This window comes from Neofelis nebulosa, chromosome 2 (genome assembly GCF_028018385.1).
Source record: "Neofelis nebulosa isolate mNeoNeb1 chromosome 2, mNeoNeb1.pri, whole genome shotgun sequence".
Classification (NCBI taxonomy): domain Eukaryota; kingdom Metazoa; phylum Chordata; class Mammalia; order Carnivora; family Felidae; genus Neofelis; species Neofelis nebulosa.
In genome coordinates this window covers 38,424,032-38,450,040 of record NC_080783.1, presented here as the reverse complement: position 1 = coordinate 38,450,040, position 26,009 = coordinate 38,424,032, and the positions used below count along the sequence as shown (strand labels likewise).

Here is a 26,009-nt window from a genome sequence, read left to right as displayed (position 1 = left end):
GAGAGGGACAACACCTGGTCGCATCACACCCTGTGTCTGAGTCTGAGGTGTCACTGAACTGTCTGCACGCTGTCCCATTAACCACTGTAGTCACCCCCTCCTTTAGTACGTTCGTAGGAAGAAATGCTATGTGTGTCAGATGTGGTACCTGCTGTGGGTACCGCATCCCTTCAGACTCGGAGCCTCAGGGTCAGTGCAGTCCAGTGGAAATGTCATGGGAGCCAAGGATGCAATTTTAAATTTTCTGGTAGCCACATTAAAAAGGGGGATAAAAAAAGAAGCAAAATTACTTTTAGTAATATATTTTATTTAACTCAATATACCCAAACTATTATCATGTAATTGAGTTTAAAAATTATTCAGGTAATTTATTCTTTTTCTCATGCAAAAGCCTCAAAATCCAGAGTGTATTTTACCCTTACAGCACATCCGCACTGGAACTGGCCACACTTCAAGGGCTCAGTAGCCACCGCAGGTTTTGTGACTACCGTGTTGGACAGTGCAGTTCTAAATGCTAAGTGGTAAAGCCCAACTTGTCTACTCATTTGCTTAAAAGCTCCCTTTAGTTCAGAAGAGCTAAAATTCTATTATTACAGCTGTGCAATTGCTAACAGCCTTGTTAGAAACTGCTAATATAATCTGAGCTCTTGCTTGGTATACTAACAAATGTGTAGTCCATTTAATAGGGAGATGCTATTAAGATGCTAATTTTGTAGATGAAGGAACTAAGGCCACGAGAAGTAATAAGCTCCAGGTACCCAGCTAGGAAATGGTAGATTTGAACCCACGCAGTCTGACTTCAAAGCCCAAGCTCTTAGGCAGTGTGCCTCACTTCACAACTAACCTTTCCACTAAACATTGATTAAATTTCCCTTCTACTTTCTCCAATCTTTCTCTGCCTTCCTTAGATTCATTCCTCTCTCCCTCTATCTTTCCATCTTTCTCTATCTTTTTCCATTTTCCTATATATATATATATATGGATATATATGTACATATATATATATGTAGATATATATAGATATATATATCCATATATATATATATATGTAGATATATATATATTGCAAGTATTTATACATGTACATTCCCCCTTGATTTCATTTCCTTTTCCCCTACATTTCTCCTTTTAGCTCCAAACACTGGTTATAATAATATGAAACAAAAATACATACTTCATTATTCATAGTCTTTGACAGAGCAAATTTTGCATTGCCTGTGTGTAAGCTTAAAAAGCTAATGCAAGAAGAATCCCAAATGGCAAGATACATATGAAAATATACTTCTTAAAATTTATCAGGGAGAAGCAAATGAAAGCAACATTAACATACCATTTCACACCCATCAAATTGGTGAAAATTCTAAAGTATGACAATCCCAAGAGTTAGTAAGGGTAGGGAGTAATATTAACACTTATATTGGGGCACCTGGGTGGCTCCATCGGTTAAGCGTCCGAATTCGGCTCAGGTCATGATCTCGCGGTTTGTGAGTTCGAGCCCCGCGTCCGGCTCTGGGCTGACAGCTCAGAGCCTGGAGCCTGCTCCAGATTCTGTGTCCCCATCTCTCTCCGCCCCACCCCTTCTCGTGCTCTGTCTCTGTCTCTCAATAATAAATGTTAAAAAAAAAAAAAAAAAGATTTACATACAGCTGGTGGGAGTATGAACTGGTACAACCACCTCTGGGAAGCAATTTGCTGCTACCCAGTAAAACTGACATTGCATGTGCCCTCCTACCCAGCGACCCATCCCAAACATATACCTTGGACAAACTTTCACACATGTGGAAAAATGTTTGCCGCAGCATGTTTGTAACAGCAAGAAACTGAAATCCTAAATGCTGGTCAAAAGGAAAATGGATAAATACATTGTGGTATATGTGTACAATGGAATGTCATACTGTCATGGAAATGAACGGACTGAAGTTTTATATATATATATATATATATATATATATATATATATATATATATACACAGATGCACTTTAGACACATAGCGTGAATGAACAAATGAAGTTACAAATAATACCTATTACATAATGTCAGTTATATAAAGTTTTTAAATTTACAAAAACAATTCTACATGATGTTTGTGGATGCATACATAGGTGTGAAACAAAAGTAACAAATATGGCTAAAGAAAACAAACAGCAATTCTAGATAGTGGTTGCTTCAAGGAAGGGATGGTAGAGAAAAAAGGATGAAGTATGCCAAATGGGCTGGAAATGTGTCTTCAATATTTTCTTTAGAAAACAGATATGAGGGGCGCCTGGGTGGCTCAGTCGGTTGAGCGCCGACTTCGGCTCAGGTCACGATCTCGCGGTCCGTGAGTTCGAGCCCCTCATCGGGCCCCTGTGCTGACAGCTCAGAGCCCGGAGCCTGTTTCAGTTCTGTGTCTCCCTCTCTCTCTGACCCTCCCCCGTTCATGCTCTGTCTCTCTCTGTCTCAAAAATAAATAAACGTTAAAAAAATTAAAAAAAAAAAAAAGAAAACAGATATGATACAAACATGGAAACCGTCAGGATATCTTAAAGCTTAGTGTACATGGGTATTACTTATATTTTTCTCCATATTTTCTGTATGTTTGAAATATTTACCATTAAACATTTCTAAGAAAGCAGTGCATTTGGAGTTTTATGTTTCTTAATGAAAATAGGGAAGTTTGGGACACTTGGGTGGTTCAGACTCTTGATTTTGGCTCAGGTCATGATCTCGCAGTTTGTGAGCTTACGCCCCAAGTCAGGCTCCATGCTGATGGTGCAGAGCCTGCTTGGGACACTCTCTCTCTCTCTCTCTCTCTCTCTCTCTCTCTCTCTCTGCCCCTCCCCAGCTCGTGCTCTCTCTCGCTCTCTTTTTAAATAAATAAGTAAGCTTAAAAAAATGGGGAGGATTATGATGCTTTTTCTTATGCTATTTTTTCTTGGTCAGTGGCCCTTCTCACGGATAAAAAAAAAAAAAAATGACATTTTCATATAAAGTGGCCTGGGCACAGTCTCTTCCAGGATTTTCCGAAGGCTCACTCCAGGTATATAATTGATTAGGAACCACAACTGCTGTTGGATTTGTAGATAACCTCAGTGGCACAGCCCAATTTGAAAAGACATTTTCAAGTTAACAATGTGTTCTCATGCTCTCTTCCCTCCTCAATCACTGTAGCTGATCCCACAGATAGATCCCCAGCTGTAGAACAGAAGCAAGGTCAGCACACCCAGAAAACGTGGGACCACAGAAGTTCATGACTACCCAGAGGTGAGAGAGCTCGAGAATCTCAGGGAATCTTTTGCTGTCTTCCCAAATGTTATCACCACATTTTGAATCTAAACATCTCACCCCAGTAGCTCCTCACCAGGCAGATCACCAGGATACCAATGAGGGGCAGAGGGCACGTGCACGGTACCTATGTTCACCAGCTTTTGCCATGGCATGTCCAAATCTTATCTTCAGTCTCCCTCTGTGTTCTGCCTCCCCCTTTTTCCTCCCTCTCTCTCCCCTTCTCTCTTCTCCCTTTCTCTCTCTCTTACCCACAACCTATTTCTGTCTTTGTGTAAGTGTATTAGAATGCTCTATAACATGTTTCTAAAGGAAATAACTATGGGCTAATGTTAAGACTAATCTTCAAGAATGTGTTAAAAAAAGGTTAGCCAAAAAAGTAATATACAGGAAACAATCTTGGTGTTAGACAGAGAAGAGTTGGTTAAATAAATTAGTATATAGCCATATGCAGTGGCTGTGGTGCTTTATAAGAATTCTTAATAATGTGGAGGGATGTTCACAAACCATTGTTATGTGGAAAAAGTAAGTACCAAAATATTATATGAGCCTGCTTTTGTAAAAATATTGAACATTCTAGAAGGATAAACCACAAAAGACCTGAGATCACTTTCTGACACATGGTAAGCACTACATAATTGCTTGTTAACTATTATCAGAGCAGAATCAGGGACTAAGGAATAGAAACTGGCGGCATCTGTCTTTGGCACGATGTGCCAATTTAGGTCCAAGCCCAGGGCAGTCCTAAATTAACAGTTGCTAATTGAAGGAAGCTTTCTGGTTAAAAGAGAGATTCCTCAATATCTCCTTCACTGAGCTAGTTTATACAGCAGCTATGAAAATCTGCCTAACATAATGAAAATCAGCAGACCTATTTTACTTCATGGTTTCATCATACAAATAATGCATTCTTCTTTAAAAGATGAATTGGTTTTTTTTAATGTTTTTATTTATTTTTGAGACAGAGAGAGACAGAGCATGAGCAGCAGAGGGGCAGAGAGAGGGGGAGACACAGAATCGGAAGCAGGCTCCAGGTTCTGGGCTGTCAGCACAGAGCCCAATGCGGGGCTCAAACTCACGGACTGTGAGATCATGACCTGAGCTGAAGTCGGACATTCAACCGACTGAGCCACCCAGGTGTCCCTAAAACATGAATTATTAAAGATTTGAGTAAAGGCCTCTGGAGAATCATTCTCAATGCTGGACTCTCCCCACTTACTGAAGGAAAAAAAAAAAAATCACTGCCCTGAGCCTGGTATATAAGCCTCCAGTTTCTTTTACCCCTACGCAGGCCAATATGTGTACCAAGGAAAACTGAGAGAATTAAGCTGAGTGGTCAGTACAATATTCTTTTTTGCATATTTAAAACATTACACAGTAATTTTTAAAAATCTATAGTGTTTTATAAGTATGCTTTTACATAGATTATATCATATTGTAATAACCCTCTGAATATTGTATCCTACTATAATACTCTGAGTTTCTGAATTGTTTCTGAATTGACATTCTGCATTGTTTCACACGATATATTTTTCATACCTATCTCTGTTGATACTTACGATGCCACTTTTTAATTACCACATGTATTCCAACATATAAACAGTACATTTTTTAGACATTCTGTCCATTGATGGGTATTTCAGTTGTTTTCAGCATTTCATTATTCAAAAAATGCTGCTGTGAACACCCATAAAATGATTCCTCCTACAAACGTGCAAGTATTTATCTAGGATAGATAATTAGAAATGGACTTTCTGTGTCATGGGTCACACACACTTTCGGTTTTAATCCTTAGTCTCAATCCTCCAAAGAGTGCTAACGTGTGAGATTGCCTAGTTCCCCACATCCTCATCAATACTTGATATTATCAGCCAATAAAATATTGCAAATCTGATTGGAAGGAAGCAGTATCACATTTTTCTGTTTTCCTGTTTAATAGTGAGGTTGGGCATCTTCTAATATGTTTGTTTACTGGACATTTGCAATTTATTCTCTGAGAACTGTGTGTTCATATTTTTTGCCTGTTTCCTCTATTTTTCTATGACTGTTTTTTCTTGTTATTTATATTTATACATTTACATTATATTGTTATTACTATTATTATTTATATAGTCTGCAAACTTTCAGTTTTATGTAGCGCTCAATGTGGCTTTTAATATTAACATTCTTTCAAGGAGAAAGATGACCCCGAGCTTGCTGATATCAGAAAACACCCCACACCCGGCGTGTAACAACCAACAAATGCCAACATTGTTTCCTTGCAGCTTTAGCGTCACTTGAGGAATTGAAAAATAATTAGAAATCTAGGAAGTAGCTTCCTTCAGTTTCTATCCCTCCACTTCTCCTCCTCCAGAAGGTTAAACGGGCAGCTGCCAGGGAAAATCTCCTCTCCCTGAACAACAAAATTATTATGACAAAAGCAGAGTTATCTGAATGGGGACCAAGCAGTATTTCATCAGTGTCATCCCCTGCCACTGGTTTCCTCATCCTCTTCCGCTGAACACGTCCAAGAGTCTTGTTTACATGTCAGAGGGAGACGTCAGATGGTTTTGAGTTGAATATTTATAACTGATTTTTCTAAAGGAAGCTTCATGTTATTTACCTGCCTGTCAGGCGCCATTGTGCACTGAAGGACACAGAGTCTGCATGTCTAATGATTTAAAGGCAAATGCTTTTTACCCAAGGACATTTTCAACCTTAAACATAAAAAAAAAAAAAGGTGCTAGGCTATACTGATTCTTCAGAAACAAAGACCCAACTAAAAGTTGTCAGGCATAAACTCTGATTATAAATTAAGTATGTTTTCATCTTATCCCTATTACTGCTTGATTTTTTTTTTTTTTTATGGAGATCAAGAGTAAAGGAAACTAAGTATCTTTCCCAGAGGCAATATTCCTGTTCTCTCAGCCTTGTCATCTAGGAAGAAGTAAAACAAAGGAAAAAGGTAGACTAAGTGAGTGAAAAACCTTACAGGCCCAGAAAGGATAATTGATTCTTAAGTCTGGTTTATCCAAAGTTCGACTTTTAATTGTAGAAATAAATACATACGAAAGATCATATGAAATATGACTTCAATGTAATGAGATCAGCTTGCTATTGATTTTGCTTTTAAGCAAACAGACCAAATGTTATTACAGCCCAGGAGCACTGTCCTTCAAAGCAATAACCTTGGAAGAGTGTATGATAATTCAGTGTATGTGACAATTGCTTAAAACATTTTTCAGACTCCCTTTGGACCTGCCTTTAGAACCAGTTTGCACACCCACCAGAAAATGGCTCATTACTTTGTAATCACACCACACTGAGGGTGCCTGGTTTAATCACCCCTCTTTCACCAGAACAAACAAACACCAATCAAATCCAACCTCAAAGGATGAATAATGAATATTTGTTATGCATAAAAGAATCAAAAGAATGACCTGCCCCTGGCACTGGTGGCAATTTGCATTGACCGTGGTAATCACATTTTGACAAATCACAGGAAATGATTTTACAAGAATACACTTGTTTGGTGGCCTATGTCTAATAAACATATCATTTTTAGTTAGCAGTTGCACCTCACAAACACTCCCACGTTAGCAGGTGGGTACCTCCAGTTTTCTTCCTTCAGCCCAGGACCTGAACCTCGAGCATCCCAGTTTCTCTACAGGCTACTGTGACAGTGCTCGGTTTCCTGTGTGCTCTGCTTCCTCTAGTTCAACCCCAATCTCTTCACTCTTAGCCACGGGTCCACTGATTGCTTCCCGCTGATCTCATTCATGCATCTCCAGCAAATGATTTAGCATGCTCTTCACCTTCTCTTTGCCTTAAATCCTGACTCGGCTAGTTCCCAAACAGAAGCCAGAGGCCAGACTGGGGGTGGGGTGGGGAGAATAAAGCCAGAATCTGAACTGGCAGTTAGAAGAAGAGGAAAGTTTCAAGGCCTGAATTCCTCCCTTTCTACTCAGAGGCATTCAGGGTTCCATCCGCCTGGCTAATAGGAGATAATGTCAGTGGGAATTTAGTGGGCTTGGGTTACACTATGCTCTGTAAGTTAATACAACAATGGAGTACACAGCTGTAATGGGCTATTCTGGCAAGGCCAAATCATTTGTCCAACATGGGAATCATTAGCACCTCATCCATTATTAAACTGGAAAGCAGTTTGGTTGGATTCCCTAAAGGGTCAGCTGCCAGATGTAAACTCAGAAATAAAATCATCGTGTGCTTACAAGGATATTTCTTTAGGAATTTAATATACAAATTGAATAAAGGACCTTTCAAGGAAATTAAAGCCATGTGAATTCCAAGAGTTTGTCTAAGCTTCCACAGTTGAGTAAAATTTCGAAAGAACTCTCCCAATGCTCTCCTGTACCCTACGTCTTCCTAATTGGATATGAGGATGAGGAAAATTCCATTGCATGTGCCATCCAAAATTATACCAGAGACTAAACAGGTGTGCAGATCAGGATCTATGGAAAAATTTCTCCAGGCTCTACTAGATGAGCCCCATGTAAGTGAGGTTGATGGACTCCATCCCACGTGAAGGTGATACGAAACCAAGTTTCTCAAACAGTCACCAGCCCACAGATGCCCGAGGAACATAGAGGGGTCAACTTCATGCTGCAGAATTAAAATCTTCCTTCAGATGTAGAAAAACAAACAAAAAACCAAAGTTGGGGGTCTAAGACAAAGTTTTGAATTTGCACCTTCATGAACTAAACATTCCTCTGAGACACTGAGATGTCTCTTAATACAACACTTGGTTGGTTGGGACCCCTTAGCTGTCGTGCCACAAAATTCTTATTTTACACCCTCACTGGTTTTCCTACAATATTCCATGGCCCAAGTTTCTACAGCTATAGGGCAACCAGCCAGGTATGTACTGGCTCTCAGCCATAGTCTGTGTCACACCAAACAATACATGTTTGTTTGGAACACAGCCCTGGAACATCTTTAAAACTGTCAGAAGGAAGGCCTGTTCTTTATTTATTTATTTTTTTTCAGTAAATATAACCTTTAATCCAGCAGAAAAAAAAAAATCAGTCTATCAAATGGAAAGTGAAAAAAAGGAGGAAACAATGTACATTAAACATAAAATAAGAAATGACTTGCAAAAATAATTCTCAATATATTAGCAGTTAGGCCTGTTCTTTAAAGCACAAGGAATGTCACACAGAATCTAACCTAAGCTCCGTGCAATTGTCAGGAGCACAGAGCACACACACGTTGTAAGGCACTGAATACTTGCTTCCTGGGAAAATCCACCTCAAGAACACGAACACAACAAAAGTAAGGGCAATGTGAACCTTCCTGGTGTATCACAGCACAATTCTTGTTAGTTTCTTCTACAGTGTTCCCCACGTCTGTTTGAATACATGCATTAGCTCCTACCTTTGCATAGCGTACTTTGGATTTCTACAGTTTCCCTTTACTATTGCAAACAAAGGCAAAATCTTAATATAGGCCTTTTGCATAGTCTGCGGGCAGAGGTATTTCTTCCAGATTTTAATCTTCCCAAACAAAAAGGAGGAGGGGAAAAAGCCAGCCGATCTGCAATCCACACCAAGACACGTGCATGTACTCAGATTCATTCTAGGGATTTGTCTAGCAAATACTCAAGGGAGAAAGCACATATTGGTTTTGGAAACCAGTTTGGTGAGATGTACCAAGCATACAGGTTTTCAAAAATGAAAGCATTGGTATTTCTAGATCCAATGAGATCTTTAAAATACATAAAATATAAAGTATAAAGAGAGTAATAGCCCCCAAACCAGGTTTCCCATGTTTGCTTCCGTTTTTTTTTTTTGTAATTTTTTTCCTAACGTTTTTATTTATTTTTGAGACAGAGAGAGACAGAGCATGAATGGGGGAGGGGCAGAGAGAGAGGGAGACACAGAATCGGAAGCAGGCTCCAGGCTCTGAGCCATCAGCCCAGAGCCCGACGCAGGGCTCGAACTCACAGACTGTGAGATCGTGACCTGAGCCGAAGTCGGATGCTTAATCGACTGACCCACCCAAGTGCCCCTCCAATTTTTTTTAAACAAAATATTTTACAGAGTTGTAGTCTCTTCTTTACCCTTCCCTGAAAATATCTCTCACTCAACCAGCCTCTTCAGAGGTAACCACATCTGGAAATTGGTATATTTCCTTTCCTTCCATTTTTTATTACATAGTCAGTCATGTATCCATAAACAAAACATAGTATTATTTTGCCACACAATTTAAATGTATGTAAATACACGGATACATTTGTGTTTTTCATGCAGGCTTTAAGGAGTCAGTTTTGTTTGTTCATTTTTTTAATGACAAAAAAATGAAAAGATATCCAAATCTACTGAATTCATCTATAATACTGGGCCTGATTAGTCAAATCAGACTTTCAAAGTAATAAAATGTTTTAATGGCTACGCCATTTTTCATATAAGAATAACTTCTTGCATTGTTGTTTGTTTTGTTTTGTTTTCTTTTTTTGTTTTTGTCTACTGATAAAATCACTGATCAAATAAACTTCCATGAGCACAATAAAGAAATTTCGTTTGGGTTCACTGTCATAGTCAATCTAGTGAGTTGGTCATTTAAATTTTTATCTGCAATTGACTTTTAAGTAGATCTGGTATTTACCTGACAGAATCAGGAGTTCAATGATCTCTGCATCTCCCAGAAACGCAGCCACATGAAGCGGGGTTCGCTTCTCAGAATCCTGAAACAGCGGCAAAGATAAACAAGTCAGTGGAGGCCGGAGGTGCCTTTTGTAGACACAGTCAGACATGTCACTTACTCTGAGGTTAATGTTTGTGGGGAGAATGAAGGCCAAAACCTACTCAGGTGAGCTCTGGTTCCACATTTCTCTCAGCGTCTCCCGCAGTAACACATACAAAAGATCCCGTTCTGGGTCTGTGTGTTGCATTTGTGTCCCTGCTCCTTTTATTGGAGCCCAGCTCAGGTCAGGGATGGACTATCGTGCAATGGATGATGACATTCAATTTATTTTCAGACCTTCATTATGGCAAAAGAGAAAAAATTCAAACCCTTCTACCTACTGTAATAGCAGTGTTCAAAGCATACAATGATTTCTTTCAAAGCGAACATAGAATTGTTCACAAGGACATTAAATATAAGTACAGTCACTTTCTCCTTTCCATCTCTATTAACTGTTGCCTGGTTCACTGCCCATTCATGTAACACATAATGAGTGCCTGCTGTGTGGCAGGAACCAGATTTGGGGTTCAGTCCCTGTCCTTGTGAAATTTACATTCAAATGGGGAGGCTGCCAATAGTCCTGGAAACCAGTTACAAGACAACACTTCAGATGGTGATAAAGGCTGTAACAAAACTAAAACAGGGTAATGGGATCCTGTGACTGGCGTGATGGGAACAAGATTCCTCAGAATGATGGAATAAGGCCTTTCTGAAAATATTGACATTGAAGCCGAGAGCTGAGGTAGATACCATTATCTCTGCTTTACGGATGAGAAAACTGTGGCTCAAATAAATTAAGAAATTTCCTCCAGACCCCACAGGTATATAGCAGAGCAAAGACTGGACTTTTGCCTGTCAGACTCCATTCTAAGTCCATGGCAAAGCATTTAACATATTGTGTTGTTAAGATGATAAAATGCAGCGGAAAAAAATATTGCTTCTCCATCTGTAAACTGGAGGATGTGATGAGAGAATTCAAGACAATGTAAGTAAATAGAGCCCTAGGCAGGCACGAAGCTTGGCCTGTGCATGCCATGAGTTCCAGGCAAAGCTGTCTTCGTCATGAGCATAGATGGTTGTGTGATATCTCCCCTCCAAGACCAAGAATTCCACAAGGTAAAGAACTTACTCCCTTTATCCCCACAGTAGCGGCCAACTAGACGCTCAGCGTAAATTGGCCAAATTGAGCCAATCTATGAGCATTGCGTCTTCTACAAACTTCCGTTGATTGCTCCACGACAGTAATCAAAGTTTGTATGCTGTGTATTGGAGGTTTCCCCTAAAACCAGCATGCATTTTAGTTTCAAGATTTGTGAAGCTGCTGTTGGTTTTAATCATCGTTCCTATTATCACTTGATGATACAACCTACCCAACCACCCTTGGATTTGCCCAAGGACACGATTCTGTTTTCTGACAATTCAGACCCTCTGCTCCTTCTCAGTCTCTTTCAGACTACTGCTTTTAGGCATTTTGTGACCCACTAATATCTAAAACAGATGGCAGGCAGGGGACATGACAAGAACTGATGTTCAAACCAGTCTATATGTTAGGAGGTTTGGGAAATAGGTTTTATGAAGGGTTGGACTAACTCTTAAGTGGGTAAAAAGAGGGGTCTGAATTACCTGGGAATTTATGTTTCCTATGTATGTTGCAGGCAATTATTACTGATAAGTGGAAATAGGACAGTCATGAAACTATTCCATATAAAGTAAGGGTATGCTGTAGAAAATTCAGAAAGCTATATAACCATGGTTAACCCTCTCATAGTTATACCATCCTTTCCATGAAAACAGAGATTCAGTATTTGAAACCTGAAAAATATCTCAAGTGTATTAATTTGTGCAAAGAGCTACACTAAGAACTGAGACTAGACTTTCACAAATGCTTTCCATTTCTTTTTCTTCTACTGTTATCTCTACAAGCATTTTCCATCTTAGCCTCACCTCTCTGAACCCCTGCTGTGACTATAAAACATTTTTCTTGAGTCTTGTGACAAAAGTTACATAATTATATGTTCTTCTGTGAACTGAACGGGTTCCAGGGTTTGGTTCAACAAATTAAACCTTACCTAAGTGACTTAAACAAGGACTAACCCAGTCTAAAGTATGACTTCATTTGACCTGAAGCAAAGTCAATGCTCTGTGTGAAAGCTTGGCCTCAAATAAAAAATCAAGAAAACCCCAATATCTAAAACTGTTTGGCCTGTCATTATAAGACTGGCTTTGCTGATTCTGTGGCCCCTTTTATGACATGGCTTGTTCAAACTGAAGTTTTTAGAATATAAAATGGATGTGTTACATGAGATCATATTGTAAAAATGCTGGATTGCAAATACCAGTGTTCCTGTTGAAATGTATTTAAAGGTTTCCTGTAGCTTCCAGCACAACTATACCAATTGATACTCTCCTTCAGTGACATGCCACAGACAGGTAACTGCAGAGAAGACCTGTATTCTGGCAGCAGGTCTTTGGTTCTCTAAAGCATCAGAACTAGATAAACAATTTCATGTGCTATTAAGATCTTAACTAAAATAACAAATCATGTCCACTATTGACCAAGGGTCACTAACACCAGCTCTCTGGCAGGAACCTGAATGATATACAGGGTCCTGAGCTGAGAGGTAAATAAGAGAGCCACAGTACTCACCAAACTCAATCAGGTAAAATCAGCTCAGAGGCTGCAGCTCATCCTCTGCCTAAGTATAAGGCCGCTCTACTTTGCCACAAGCTAGACAAATGGACAAGAAGATGTGATGGTAGGAGAAGGAAAGAAAAGGGTCTGGGGAAAACAGTAGACTAGCAATAATACTAAAAAAACATGTTCTAGGCCAATGACACTCCTAGAGTATCTAGAAACAAAACCTAATTACAGAGTGCTTTAATTTTTTTTTTTTTTTTTCAAAATGCCTTTTAATCTATTCTACTACTTGAATCTCATAACATCCCTATCGGGGAGACATGCCTTTCAGAATCATGTTGTTAAGTCTTATTATTGTCATTTGAAAGCTATGATGTTTTAGATTGAAAAGCTAGGGACTCTGAACATTCTGTATGACTTGCCCAACACTTGGGGATGGGAGATGAGGTGAAGAATTAGAACTGACCCTCACAGAGAGAGAAACCCTTGCAGTGGTCTTGAAGAAAGATTCTTGAAATAAATTGATGTTGAAAAAAGGCCAAACATTCTCACAGGTAGATGGAAGAGCAATGCCTTGGCCTAGACTCTTGGTGGGGGAATAAAAGTATCTCCACTGAGCATTCCCACAATTTACCCTGATGTGGTTTGGAGTTTTGAATTCACAATACTTGCATATTCCAGGAACTTTCAAGCTGAAAAACAGGGATAAAATTGGTTCTAGGCTTAGGACATCCTTAGGGTGACAAGAAGAAGAAACAAGACCTCTCTGGAGGGATGTGTCCTCAATAAAAGCAACAACGGACACCCACAGTTAAGCCACCACCGAAGATGAGCTCACAAGCCTAAGCCACAAGACCCATGTGGAAGCAATTACATATAACCAAGAATCAGCAGGCACAACAACCAGAGAGAACTTGAGATAACAGAAGAATCAGATAAACATATGAATAGTGTTTAAAATCATTTAAAATGTAAAAGGCAAGGCCCAAGAAGAAAAAAAAAAAACATTATTTTTTTTTAATGAACAAAATTTGGGGGAGAAGTGTGCAGGAAGAGTTTCAGGAAGTAGTATAAACACATGATGCTGCCAATCATCTAAAGCTCTGGATTAAGACCAATGAAAACAAGAAGAGTAAACAAGAAGGAAAGGAGAAGAAAAAATAAGGACAGTGACTTTGGGGTATGTTTTACAATCATTTTTCAGCCATATTTTCTAGACATAGACCTTTAGTTGAGAAGTTATTATACCCCAGATATTGTGGTGGATGTTAAGAATGCAAATGAAAAACATCCAGGCCTTGCCCTAAAGAAACTTACAACCCAGTTACCAGTTTCCGAATCTAGGACATTAGAATAAAAATAAGAAGCAAGTGGCAATTAGTGACACTTGTGATGTTCAATGATTTGTGAAAATTACCATAAGTGATGAGAGTAATGTCTTAGTGAATACTGCCCTGAAACCCACCCCATTCTGAACTGCCCTGGGCAGCAAATCTAAACTGACAAGAGAAAAATCACTTCTGAATTGGGAAATAAGCACATTTTGCCCGGGGCTCTCTAGAAACCGTACTGGCTCCAGTTTACCTAGGAACTTCAGAAACCCAGGGAGAGACTTTCACTTTAGCCACAGAGCCCAGCCTATATCTTACAGGGCTGACTTAGGGATCTTTTCTGGATCAAAGTTAGAATCGAGGACCAGGTCAGGACCACAGAGGAACGTTCAGATATAGTGGCTGAGCTAAGTGTTCTGCTTCATTTGCATTCACTGACACCTGGTCCTCAAGTGGATGTTCCACAATGACCAAGAGTTGATGGATGATCATGGTGGTCTTTCCAACACTAATCATACAAAAGGAGAAAATAATGCAAAAGCAACCACAGTAAATTCAACACACATTGGAAATGACTCATCGGTGACTTATCCACACTGACAGCACAGAGCCCGATATGGGGCTCAAACTCACGAACAGTGAGCTTGCAACCTGAGCCAAAGTTGGACACTTAACTGACTGAGCCACCCAGGTGCCCCACATCAGTGTATTTTTTAAAAGATTGTTCAAGTATCACAAAAAAAAGACCTTTTCCCATTAACCAGTAGCTCCGATTCCAAATAGCCCTTTGAAAACAGATTCGTAGCCATGAAAAGACGGTTTCTCCAGAAGGAAGGAAGGTAAACCCTTCCTTTCTATGAATAGCCAGAGACACACACAGCCAGCTGGCGTCTGAGCTAAATTTGCAGTATGTCATAGAGAGATCAGGCAGAGGAAGTTTCTGTCGTCTGTTTACCAAAGAGGCAGATGAAAGAAAATAGGGAACTTGAAGTATATACACATAAAGTGAGTTTGACATGGGCAGAGAAGCCATTGTGGCAGCCAAAAATACGGTGTAGGCAGGCAGACTGAGGGGGCACCCCAAGCCTCTGCTCTGAAGATTAAGAATTGTTTATTATATGCTTTAGAAATTCTAGGCTAGAAGTGCATGATCTAATCTTCATTATAAGTATCTATCATACACTAAAACAAATATCCCTCCCTACATATAAATATCTTACATACCAAGACAGGCGGATGGACCAGTATTAAGAAAAGAAGCCCTGCAAAGCCTTGCTGTCATGAAACACAGCAGTTAAGTTTCGATTGTCAATCCAAACTCCCATGAATAGCAAAGAAGCAAGGAAATAACGGACAACTTAGGCCCAATAAGTTTAATGCGATATTGAACAGAGATCGCTAAAAGGAAGGAGATGTGTAAAAAAAAAAACTCTGAACACAAAACAGTTACCTTGGAGATACTTCAAATCATGTGAAGAAAAGAGCTCAAGACATGTTATGTTATAGGTTGACACCAAACAAGACGCAAAATGGGAAAGATGGGTCTTAAGGTGAGGATTTAAAAGAAATTTGCAAAGAATTAAAGCAGAGAAACAAACGTCATGTTTCTTTTTAAAATTTTCATGTTTACTTTCAAGTTTTAACATCTCACAAATACGAGAGGTACAGAAAATAACAGATTTGTATGTTGCCACCAGCAAAATCAAACATGTTGACATTTTTCTATATCTGCCTCAGAACTCTGTTTTAAAAAATAGCTTTAGGGGTAAAGTGCCAGGAGTATTGTGACTTGCAATGGTTTTGAAAATAACTTGAAGTGTGTGGCAGGGAGGAAAGAGAGAAAGAGAGAAAGAGGAGGTCGGGGGAAGAGACTGTTTTGAATTCTTCGCTATTACAAATGGCGTTGCAACGCACATCTTTGTGCATGTCCCTCTGCACATACGGGTGAAAATTTCCCTACAGCAGATACCAAGAAAACAAAGTGCTGGATCGCAGTGTTTATACATTCTCAACTTTATTAGGTATTTTCCATAGCTTTCAAAAGTAGTTTTACAATTTATACTCTCTAGCCGTCAATTTGCTCCTTTCTCCAACATCCTTGCCAATATTTGATGCTACTGGCCATATTACTTTTTGTCAATATGATGTGCCTGACACGATATTTCATTGTTGCTTTGATTTACATTTCACTACATACAAGTGAAATTAAGATTTTTTCATATGTTGTTTTCTTTTTAAGTTTTGGCTTCTTCAACTGCATATCGCCTGTACATATCCTTTACTCACTTCTAAGGTCAGTTGTCAGTCTTCTTCTTATGATATGTAGAGTTTTTATGTAGTTCAACTTTCAATGGAAACTCAAGTTATGCCTTCAGCTAGACACAGCAGAGATGAATTGATGTCTACCCCAAGTTATCATAGGAGAAAAATTTAGATTGATAGTCAGTATTCATCTATCCTATGGAGCTGGATTTTCCTCAGCTGGAATTTTCTACATCTCAAATGTGACAGCAAATCTCTGCCCCTACATACCTCCAGCATCAAACAACTTTATTCAGTCATCATTCTGTTGGTATTTTAACCCATCCATTTGAATTTAAATGAGTGTATGAGAAACACCAGTACATTTTGTGATATCTAAACATGTTCAAATGACAAGTCCAAACCTCAAAATGATACCCAATTCTTAAAATGAAATAAGAATCATTCAAAAATCACTTGAAACGAAGGTAAAATAAGGGAAATAAGAATGCCAAAAGTGTTCTGATTGTATCTGCCTTAGGTAACTAAATATTGGATATTTTTACATTATGCTAATTTTTTAAACTAAGATGCATACTAAATAAAAAGTGTATCAGAGATTGTATATTTCCTAATTTGATCCTTGAAACACTGTGGTAAGGTACATATTGTCATTCCCATTTTGCAGTAGAAGAGCATGAGATTTTGAGATGATGAGTAATGTGGCCAGAGTCACACAGCTAGTCATGGCAGAACCAGGACTCCGAACCAGATCCGATTCCATTGTTCATGCTCTTGCTGACTCTCTGAATAGTTAACAAGCCTGGGTAAACAAAATGCAAGTTATTTTTCATTACAATTAACACTCTTGACCTAGTAGTCTAGACCTGAGGACAAAATTCTGATAAGTAAAAAGTGCAAGCAGGCAAGTAGAATAGAGTTGGAGAATTAACATTACCTGACTTTTAATGCTTATCATAAAGCTACAGTACTCAACACAATTGGGTACTGGTGCAAAGACACATATATGTACAATGTACCAGATTTTCAAAAAAGGGAAAATGGCAATTCACTGGTGAAAGGATAGCATTGTCAACAAACAGCATTGACACAATTAGATATTCATATGCAAATAAAATGAACTTTGATCTGTACCTTGCACCCTAGACAAAAATTAAATCAAGATCACAGAACTAAATGTAAAATGTAAAACTATAAAATATCTGAAGGAAACACAAGAGAAATCCCTTGCGACCTTGGGTTGGACACAAATTTCTTAGATGTAACACCAAAGCATAACCCAGAAAAGAACAAACTGATAAACTGTATTCCATCAACATTAGGAACGTCTGCTCTTTGAAATACACCATTAGGTGAATGCAAAGATGAGCCACAGACTGGAAGAAAATATTTTTAAAGCATATCTATTGAACAGAAGATTTCTATCTAGACTATACAAAAACTCAAAATTCACTAACATGAAAGCAAACAATCCATTTAAAAACTAGAGAAAATATCTGAACATATATTTCACCAAGGAAAGTATACAGATAGCAAATAAGCATATGAAATGAAGCTCAATATCATTAACCATTAGGGAAATGTAAATCAAAATTATATACTCATTCAATTAGCTAACATTAAAAGCACTGGTGATATCAGGTGGTGAGGATGTGGAGAAACCGGAACACGCGGACATGCTGGTAGGAACATAAAATGGTACAACCACTTGAGAAAACAGTTTGACAATTTTTTAAAAAGTCAAACACAGATGTGCTTTACGATCCGGAATCGTAGGAATTTGCCCTACAGAAATGAAAGTATATGTCCATACAAGGATTTGCACATAAACGTTCACAAGTTTTATGTGTAATAGCCAAAAACTGGAAACAATCCAAAATCTCCATCAGCAGATGAACGGGGTTATTTCCACACAATGGAACACTATTCAGTAATTAAAAGGAATGAACTATTGCTGTATGTCACAACATGGATGAATCAAAATAATTACGTTGAGTGAAAGAAGCTAGCATAAAAAAGAGTACGCACTGTATGAATTCATTTACATAAAATTCTAGGAAATGCAAACTAATGTACAACAATGGAAAGCAGATCAGTGGTTCCCTGAGGTGGCTGGAGCAGAGATTGGAAGGGGCGGGGGTTAAGGATTACCAAGGGGCACAAGGAAGCTTTTGGGAATGATAGATAGGTTCATTATCTCGATTGTGGTAATGGTTTCATGGATATAAATATGTCAAAACTTTGCAAATTGTACACTTTAGGCATGTCTGGTATATCATATGCCAATTATATCTCAATTAAGCTGTTGTGAAAATACACAAGTGGGCAAATAAAACTTTCTGTCGCTTGTGTAACATAAAGAAGGGGATATTTATGAGTTAAAAAAATACACCTAGGCAATAATATAAATTCAGTTAATAGGAGAAAAGAAATAGAATCTGATCAACCAATAATGTATTAATTTTAGAGGCAAGTCATGTTATGTCCCACTCATGTAGAGACATAAAAGTGAAGCCCTTGCAAAAGAATAGGGTGTTGGATTTACGTCTATGTGCTTTAAACAGAGGCACAAGAAAGAGTTCTCTTCAAAATCCCTTGGAACATTTACATTTCCTAAAAGAAACCCGTGACAAGTGTGTATTGAGTAAGGATGTAGAAAATAAATCCAGAAAATCAAGTACGAGTGGGAAGATGGATGGTCTATGCCTAACCTGTGGGTACATTGCAGCATGTCAGCGGATTACCAAGGGACTTATGGGAGCTTGCCACAGTACCCCGAGATTCCCAAATGACAGAAGCCCTTTTACATCGATTTCTGCCTAGGAAAGTTGATGGAGTGCCAACTATTTGTTCTGTTGCTCTGATATCATTTGGCCAGCAAAATTTCTTGACAGTGCAAACAGGATATAGAAAAGGATTTTAGTCCTCAACTGCTACAGAATGGAAAACTGGCCAAGATGCTTGTGCTTTGTTGCCAGTGAAACAGTAATATACATCCAGCCACTGCAAAGACATCATCAGGAGTGTCTGATGAAAACCAAAGCAGGTCTTCAAAGCACTACCTCCCCTCGCATCCTACAAACTAATAAAGTTCAGAGCTGTTCTGTGCAGCATCTCAAGCATATTAAGGAGCAGTACCTTTTAATGCATTTGTTAAATAGTTTTTATGAGGAAACCCTAATTCTTGTACAAGTGGGAATGTTTTACTACTAAGGGTATTTAAGGAAACTCATAGATTGGAACTGCTCTTGGTTCCAATGAACTAACCAATGAAGTGAGAAGTCTAGTTTCAGTTGGGGCCCCACCCCCCGGCTCACTGTCTCTTTTAATTACGTCATTAACCAGCTTATTCAAGAAAACATTGGTGCCTAATAGGAAAGGCACATAACTAAGAAAATAAATTAATTGGAAAATTATCTTCTATTGATGAAAGAGTAAAAAGAAAGCAGTTGCTAGCTTTTCATACCTATCAGGGGCTAGCAAGGGAAAATTTGACATCAGGTAAATGGCCACACAGTGTCAGAATCAAAATCTCAGAAGAGGAAACCTATATTTATAAAATATTAGAACTGGAAAGCATTAGAGGCATCCAGAGAGTTTAATTGATTGGCCCAAGGTCACATGGCTATTAATGGCAGTGGTAGAACCCTTCACTAATGCAAATGACAAAATATTTACTAGGGTCTTTTATGTGCCAGACAGCATGCTCAGTTCTAGAATGCAGCTGCGTTCAAGATACAAGTCTCTCCCCTCACAGGAGCCTCAAAGGATCTTGCTCTCTTGACTATGGTGATGGGCTCTTTACTACCGTAGACTAATATTAGATTAATCACACCAGTCAGCAAAGAGCAAACACACATAACACAGTGTAGAAAATGCCAAAGAGAGAAAGAAAGAGTGTGGTATAAAAGGAGACAATGCTCAAAGGTGTCCACTCTGGATACAAGAATAACTTAGTTCTTGGGTCTGTTTTTGTCTCTCACGTGTGCATTTGGTTGGGGAGGGGAATTAAAACTAAATCTTAGAAAAACTGTTTCTGCAGTCATAGAAAATCCTCCTAACTGAAAAGATTTAGTAGCTCGTCACAAGTTTTTTTTCCAGCCTCCAGGTGGATATTTTAGAAACAGTTTGTATGTAATACTAATAATAAAAACCATCAGTGCAGTTATGGACATATCAGATGGGCTCAATGTACTAAGATGGTTACAGTGATTACCTCTGGGTGAACAATTTTATGAGTGTTCTTTACTTTCTTCTTTCTTTGCCTGTCTTTCAAGACTTTGTACATAATGCAGTTTGGAAACAAGAAAACACAATTCCTTTTGTAAATAAGAAAAGACTTTCCTATAAAAAAATACTCTAACAAGAGTCAGTTTTAACTAACTGCATATAAATGTAATGCACTGGACATTATTTATTGTCCAAAGCCTTAATCATCTTGTAGTAGGTTATAATATGCAAATGTGTTTCTGTGCAAATGACAAAACATTATGTTTATGACTAAACATGGGAAGATTCTAATGCTCCATAGCCTTGCTACTGTCCTACACAGTGCATCATCAAATTCTTGAGAAAACTCAAGGGAACTAATCAAGTGGTATTGTTATCCCCATTTTGCAAGACAGGAATCAAGGCTGATTGGGAGAATTAAATGACTTGTCCAGAGTCCTCTGTGTTCTCTCTCAATACCATATAAAGTCTTACTAATCAGTAACATTCCTCTCCAAAGAAAAACCTGTTTCCACCCTTTTCACGGCCTTTGGTCCTAATGGGACCTTTTCTGTCAAGTGTCCTTCAGGATAGGGACACACACACACACACGCACACACACCTTCATTAGAGGCATCTTCTTGTGGCTAAAAGAACATAGACTCTGGAGTAAGAGTGACATAACTTTGAACCCCTCCTCTGCCACTTACGAGCTGTGTGACCTTGAGCAAATAAATCAACCTCTGAGACTCATTTTCCTTTTCTGTAAAATGAAAATGGATTATCTCTCTTACAGGTACAAAGTGGATGTTAGATAAATATTAGCCATCCTATTATCATTATTACTACAGACATCTTTGCAGCTTATCCTGATTTTTTTCAGTTCCTCTTGGCTTAGAGAAAACAAGAAGGAGATTCAGAGCAACAATTTTACTGGAGAAACAATTTTACTGTCAAGTAATGATATTTGTTGGGGCACCTAGGTGGCTCAGTGAGTAGAGCATGTGACCCTTGATCTTGGGGTTGTAAGCTGGGCCCCTCATTGGGTGTAGAGATTACTTAAAAAAAATAAAATCTTAAAAAGAAGTAAAGACATGATATTTGTTTACCAGTAGAAGGGCTGAGGCTGCCTACTCAAAGCTGGCCAGTAGCAGTGTTTTGCCTGTCTCCTTTCCTGCCTGAAGCAGTCACCCCCCAAAAGGTTTGGCCATTGTATCCTGCCCAACCTCAACCAAAGGTAACCAAAGCCTTTCCCAGACTCTAGAGTTGGCCTTGCATGATTCACCCTTTATCTCATGTAACTCACAGTGGAGTCTTTTCCTCTCACAGAATGACCTAAAAGACCCACACCTCAGCAGTTCTAAATCCTTGTTCAGAAAATATCCCTGCTGTCCTGAAGGCCTTTTTTTGTCACTTATTCTTGGTAGCTCAGCAGAGTCAGATCTGGTTGCAACCTGGACAGATGGGAGCTGCCCCAAGGGTTTGGATGCTGTGCTTTCTTTCCTTCCCCAAAGCTGAAAACCTTTGAACCAGGCATCCCCAAGCTAGAACACCCTTGCCAAACCTTTCTAACACTTAATAAGACGGTTTTGACACTCACGACACCTATGCTATCAATGATAGTTCCCCTCATTAACTTATTAGAAATCCACCACAGAATTGTTAAAGGTCCTCAGGAAGATAACCTGGGGGTCACCTTCCAAATCAACAAGGAAGGAAATATTCATTTATGCCCTTACCAAATTCAAACAATCGGATAGAAAGCTAACCACACTGTAAAGATTCCATATAGAAGAGTCAGCTTAGAGAAGGTAGATTGCAAAATGGCAGGCTTAGCAAGCCCCTCAATTACAGACTGATAGTAGCGGTCCCAGAACCTGAAGAAGGTTACATAACATGCTTCTTGGAGACAAGGGATATGGGAGATGTACCTCTCCACCTCCAGGAAACCTCTAATAAACCTATAGCACTTGAGAACAGCCATCAGAGAAAATGGTCACTGAGATGCACTTGGCCTTCATAAACTTGGGCTGTAAGGGAAATTTTTTTCCCCATATCAACTTTAAATTACTGTATTTCCCAACTAACTAGACTTTTTCATGTGGGTTAAGACCCCCTTAAGATCCTCATTCAACAATCTGGCTTCCGGCAGCATAGAGAAAACAAGAATGGGTCTTCTTTTAGAAGACATCAAATACCCATGTACTCAACACCAGAGAAGACACAGGGATATGGCATTTCATTGATGGATAAAATGCTAATGCATATTTGGATGCTTTGCTTGCTTGTAATTATCATCCTTTCTCTATTGAACTTATGTATTAATGGGAGGGAATGATCTTCAATTTAAATGTATCTTGTTCTGCATACCATATGTATTTATGAAAGTGGTTTAAACATTAAGTTGTGAAGAATTGATTAGTTTACCTGCTGAATTATAAAATAATGACTAGAATATAAAAGAAGACATGACGTTCAATCAGATGAGTGTCCTGGGGTATTACTTTTGGCTGCTCTAGACTTGAAGTCTTTGTGCCCTCTCTGGGCATTTTGACCTCAAGATGGAATAGAGAGCCAGACATATCTTATTAGCACATCAGCCTTCTATTTCCTATAGACATGGAAACTTTTACCAGCTCACACATTGCCATGATCTTACAACTTGGAGGGACTACTCCTCCATTAGCCACCTCCTATCTATTAGTTCCATACTCATAGATGTGCTTCATGCTCAGCCTTGAAATCCCCCATAAGACCCCATCATCGTTAGTGATCCACCTGGCCAAATGGCTTAGCCCACAGTATGTTCTGGTATGTGATACTTTCCTCCTTATCGTCTCTAGATCAATGCTAATCTTAGATCACTCCCCAACTTCAACCTGAAGAAGATATGCTTGGGTTTTCAGTATAACTATCCTGATATGTTCTCTTCCCATCCTAAATGCGACAAGATGTTTAGGTTTCCACTCTCTGAACACCACTGGAGAAAGCACAGAGCTCTATGATCACTGGCCTACTTGTTACACACCATTTTATGTCTAAGAATCTGTATTTCCTGCTTCTATGAACCTGATGAGTTTCTTCTACCTTTTCCTCACCAAAGCAAAGACTACCAACCGGGGTAACCTGATGGAAAGCCAAGTTTCAGAGAGATGTAAATGTCAAAGTGTGATGCTCTGAGACCCTCAACAGAAAACAGTTCCCTCTTGAAAAGAAGCAGGAACATTTGACAAAAGGATGTTTTTAATTAATTTTTTTGAATTCAAGTATAATTAAGGACATTTTATTTTAAAGTCACAAAACAGGGGACACCTGAGTAGCTCAGTCAGTTAAGTGTCCAACTCTTGATTTCAGCTCAGGTCATGATCTCACTATTGGTCATGGGATTGGGACCTGTGTCAGGCTCCACACTGGGCATGGGGCCTGTTTATGATTCTGTCTCTCTCTCCCTCTGCCCCTCCCCTGCCTGTGCACTGGTGCTCTCTCTCAAAAAAATGTAAATAAATAAATACAGTCATAAAACAGGGAGCCACTGATTTAGGGTTTTGGAGTTACCTGGAAGAGTGTCACCTCACTCAAGTGTCAGCCCAAATGTCCATTCCTCTGAAACCTTGTCTGATCCTCTATCCCATTCCCCTTCCTGTACTCTACAGTCTCTATTATAGCACCATCACATCCAATTGTCTACTCTTCTTTTCTCCATGCCTCCCACTAACCAGGTTGAGGGCTCAGAGGGCAGAAATAGTCTTATTCATCTCTGTATCAACCCAGCACTACATGGGCATACAGTAGGTGCTCAACATATGTGTCTTGAAGGAATAAAAAGGAGTAATGTCTTGATTTATCTTAGATTCTTTATCAAAACATACACCCCCCAATAAGAACAGGGTCTATATAAAGATGGCCTGAAGGTTTCTGTGGTGAGACAGAGAAGTGGTTGTCTACAAGGGGTTAGGGAGGCCATAGAGTCTGGGTGGGTGGGTGTCATGGTTGTGTGTGGTTCTCATCCACCTCTAAACTTGACTGAAGATAGCAACCCCCTCAGTCCATTACAGGTAGGCTTGGCCTTGTTTCAAAGCTGTTTGTGATGAAAAGTACAGCCCCCAAGTAGTCAATGATATTTTAATAATGTTGTATGGTGACAGATGACAACTACACTTACCGTGGTGAGCACTGTGTAATGTACAGAATTGTTGAACCACTATGTTGTGCACCTGAAGCTAATATAGCATGTATGTCAATCTTACTTCAATAATAAAAACAAAATTTTTAAGCTGTTTGACCATCCTAGAACCTTCAGCCCTTCAGACTTCCTACCGATTCTATTGCTCTCAACTGGGGCCTTGGTCTTGCACCTTACTTACCCAGTATGTAGGAAGGCTTGCTAAGAAGCTTGTAACAAGCAACTATGAGGCTCAGCTAACATCCTTTCTCAGTTGAGCTCACTCACCTGTGCTCTCTCTTAACGAGGGCTGCCTGCTGCAGGGATATGGTTTGTGAGACCTTGCCTACAAGAAGATATTAATGTCCGTGGCCAGGCCACAAATACCAGTTCCCAGAAACCTAGTGACTTGTGGAACTAGGGAAAAAACACTGAATTTTTTTTTTTTTAATTGTGGCACATTTATTTCCTTGTCTCCGCTAGCCCAAACCTGTGTATGAAATGATCAGAGGCTCCTATTAAAATCAAACTGCTGGTATGGAATAGTTCCAGGCAGAGGAAATCTGGATGTTGGAACAGAGTCATGGAAAGTAGAAGGCGTGGGTTTGTAACTTTATTAACAGGCTGGTGCAGGCCCAGTGCTGAGGAAGGGTGCTGGGGATAAAAGGAGAGGGTTGATGAGATTACAGGGGAGTGGTTCCACCAACGTGCTTTATAAAGGACAAGAAATAGGGGCACCTGGGTGGCTCAGTCGGTTAAGCAAGCGTCTGACTTCAGCTCAGGTCATGATCTCACAGTCTGTGAGTTCGGGCCCCGCATCGGGCTCTGTGCTGACAGCTCAGAGCCTGGAGCCTATTTCAGATTCTGTGTCTCCCTCTCTTTCTGCCCCTTCCCCGCTCATCCTCTGTCTCTGTCTCTCTCAAAAATAAATTAAAAAACATATAAAGGACAAGAAATAGAAGCAGGGTCACAGGTGGTGTCTAACTTTTTTATTTAAAAAAAATTTTTTTTAATGTTTGTTTTTGAGAGAGACAGAGCCTGAGTTGGGGAGGGGCAGAGAGAGAGAGAGAGAGAGAGAGAGAGAAATCTGAAGCAGGCTCCAGGCTCTGAGCTGTCAGCACAGAGCCTGATGTGGGGCTTGAACTCACAAACTATGAGATCATGACCTGAGCCAAAGTCCAATGCTTAACCAACTGAGCCACCTAGGTGCCCCACCTAACTCTTTTAAATTTTTAAGAATTTCCCAGAAGGATGAATTTCCCAGAGGCTGAGGTGCGCTGGGAGACCCACAAGCCAGACCAGCCATGTCATTTGGCTAGGACCAGAGTTACTGGAGAAATTTTATTCAGAGGGTGAGAAAGAACTTTATTTCCAACCTGCTTGAGTGAGGGCTTTGTACATTCCTCAGGTCCCCGGAGGTCTGGCCTCAGACACTACCAGCTGTGCCTGGGTAGCAGGAC

The 26,009-nt window shown here is 39.4% G+C and overlaps 1 protein-coding gene across 10 annotated transcripts in view; it reads right to left on the bottom strand.

The window, feature by feature from the left end:
* ANKRD44 (ankyrin repeat domain 44) overlaps positions 1-26,009 on the bottom strand; it is a 348,903-nt gene that overhangs the window by 172,318 nt on the left and 150,576 nt on the right. For all 10 annotated transcript variants that reach the window (XM_058710350.1, XM_058710333.1, XM_058710356.1 and 7 more), the window contains exon 3: positions 9,870-9,948. In XM_058710350.1, the coding sequence (XP_058566333.1) occupies positions 9,870-9,948 (79 nt within the window). The remainder of the gene's footprint in view (positions 1-9,869; positions 9,949-26,009) is intronic.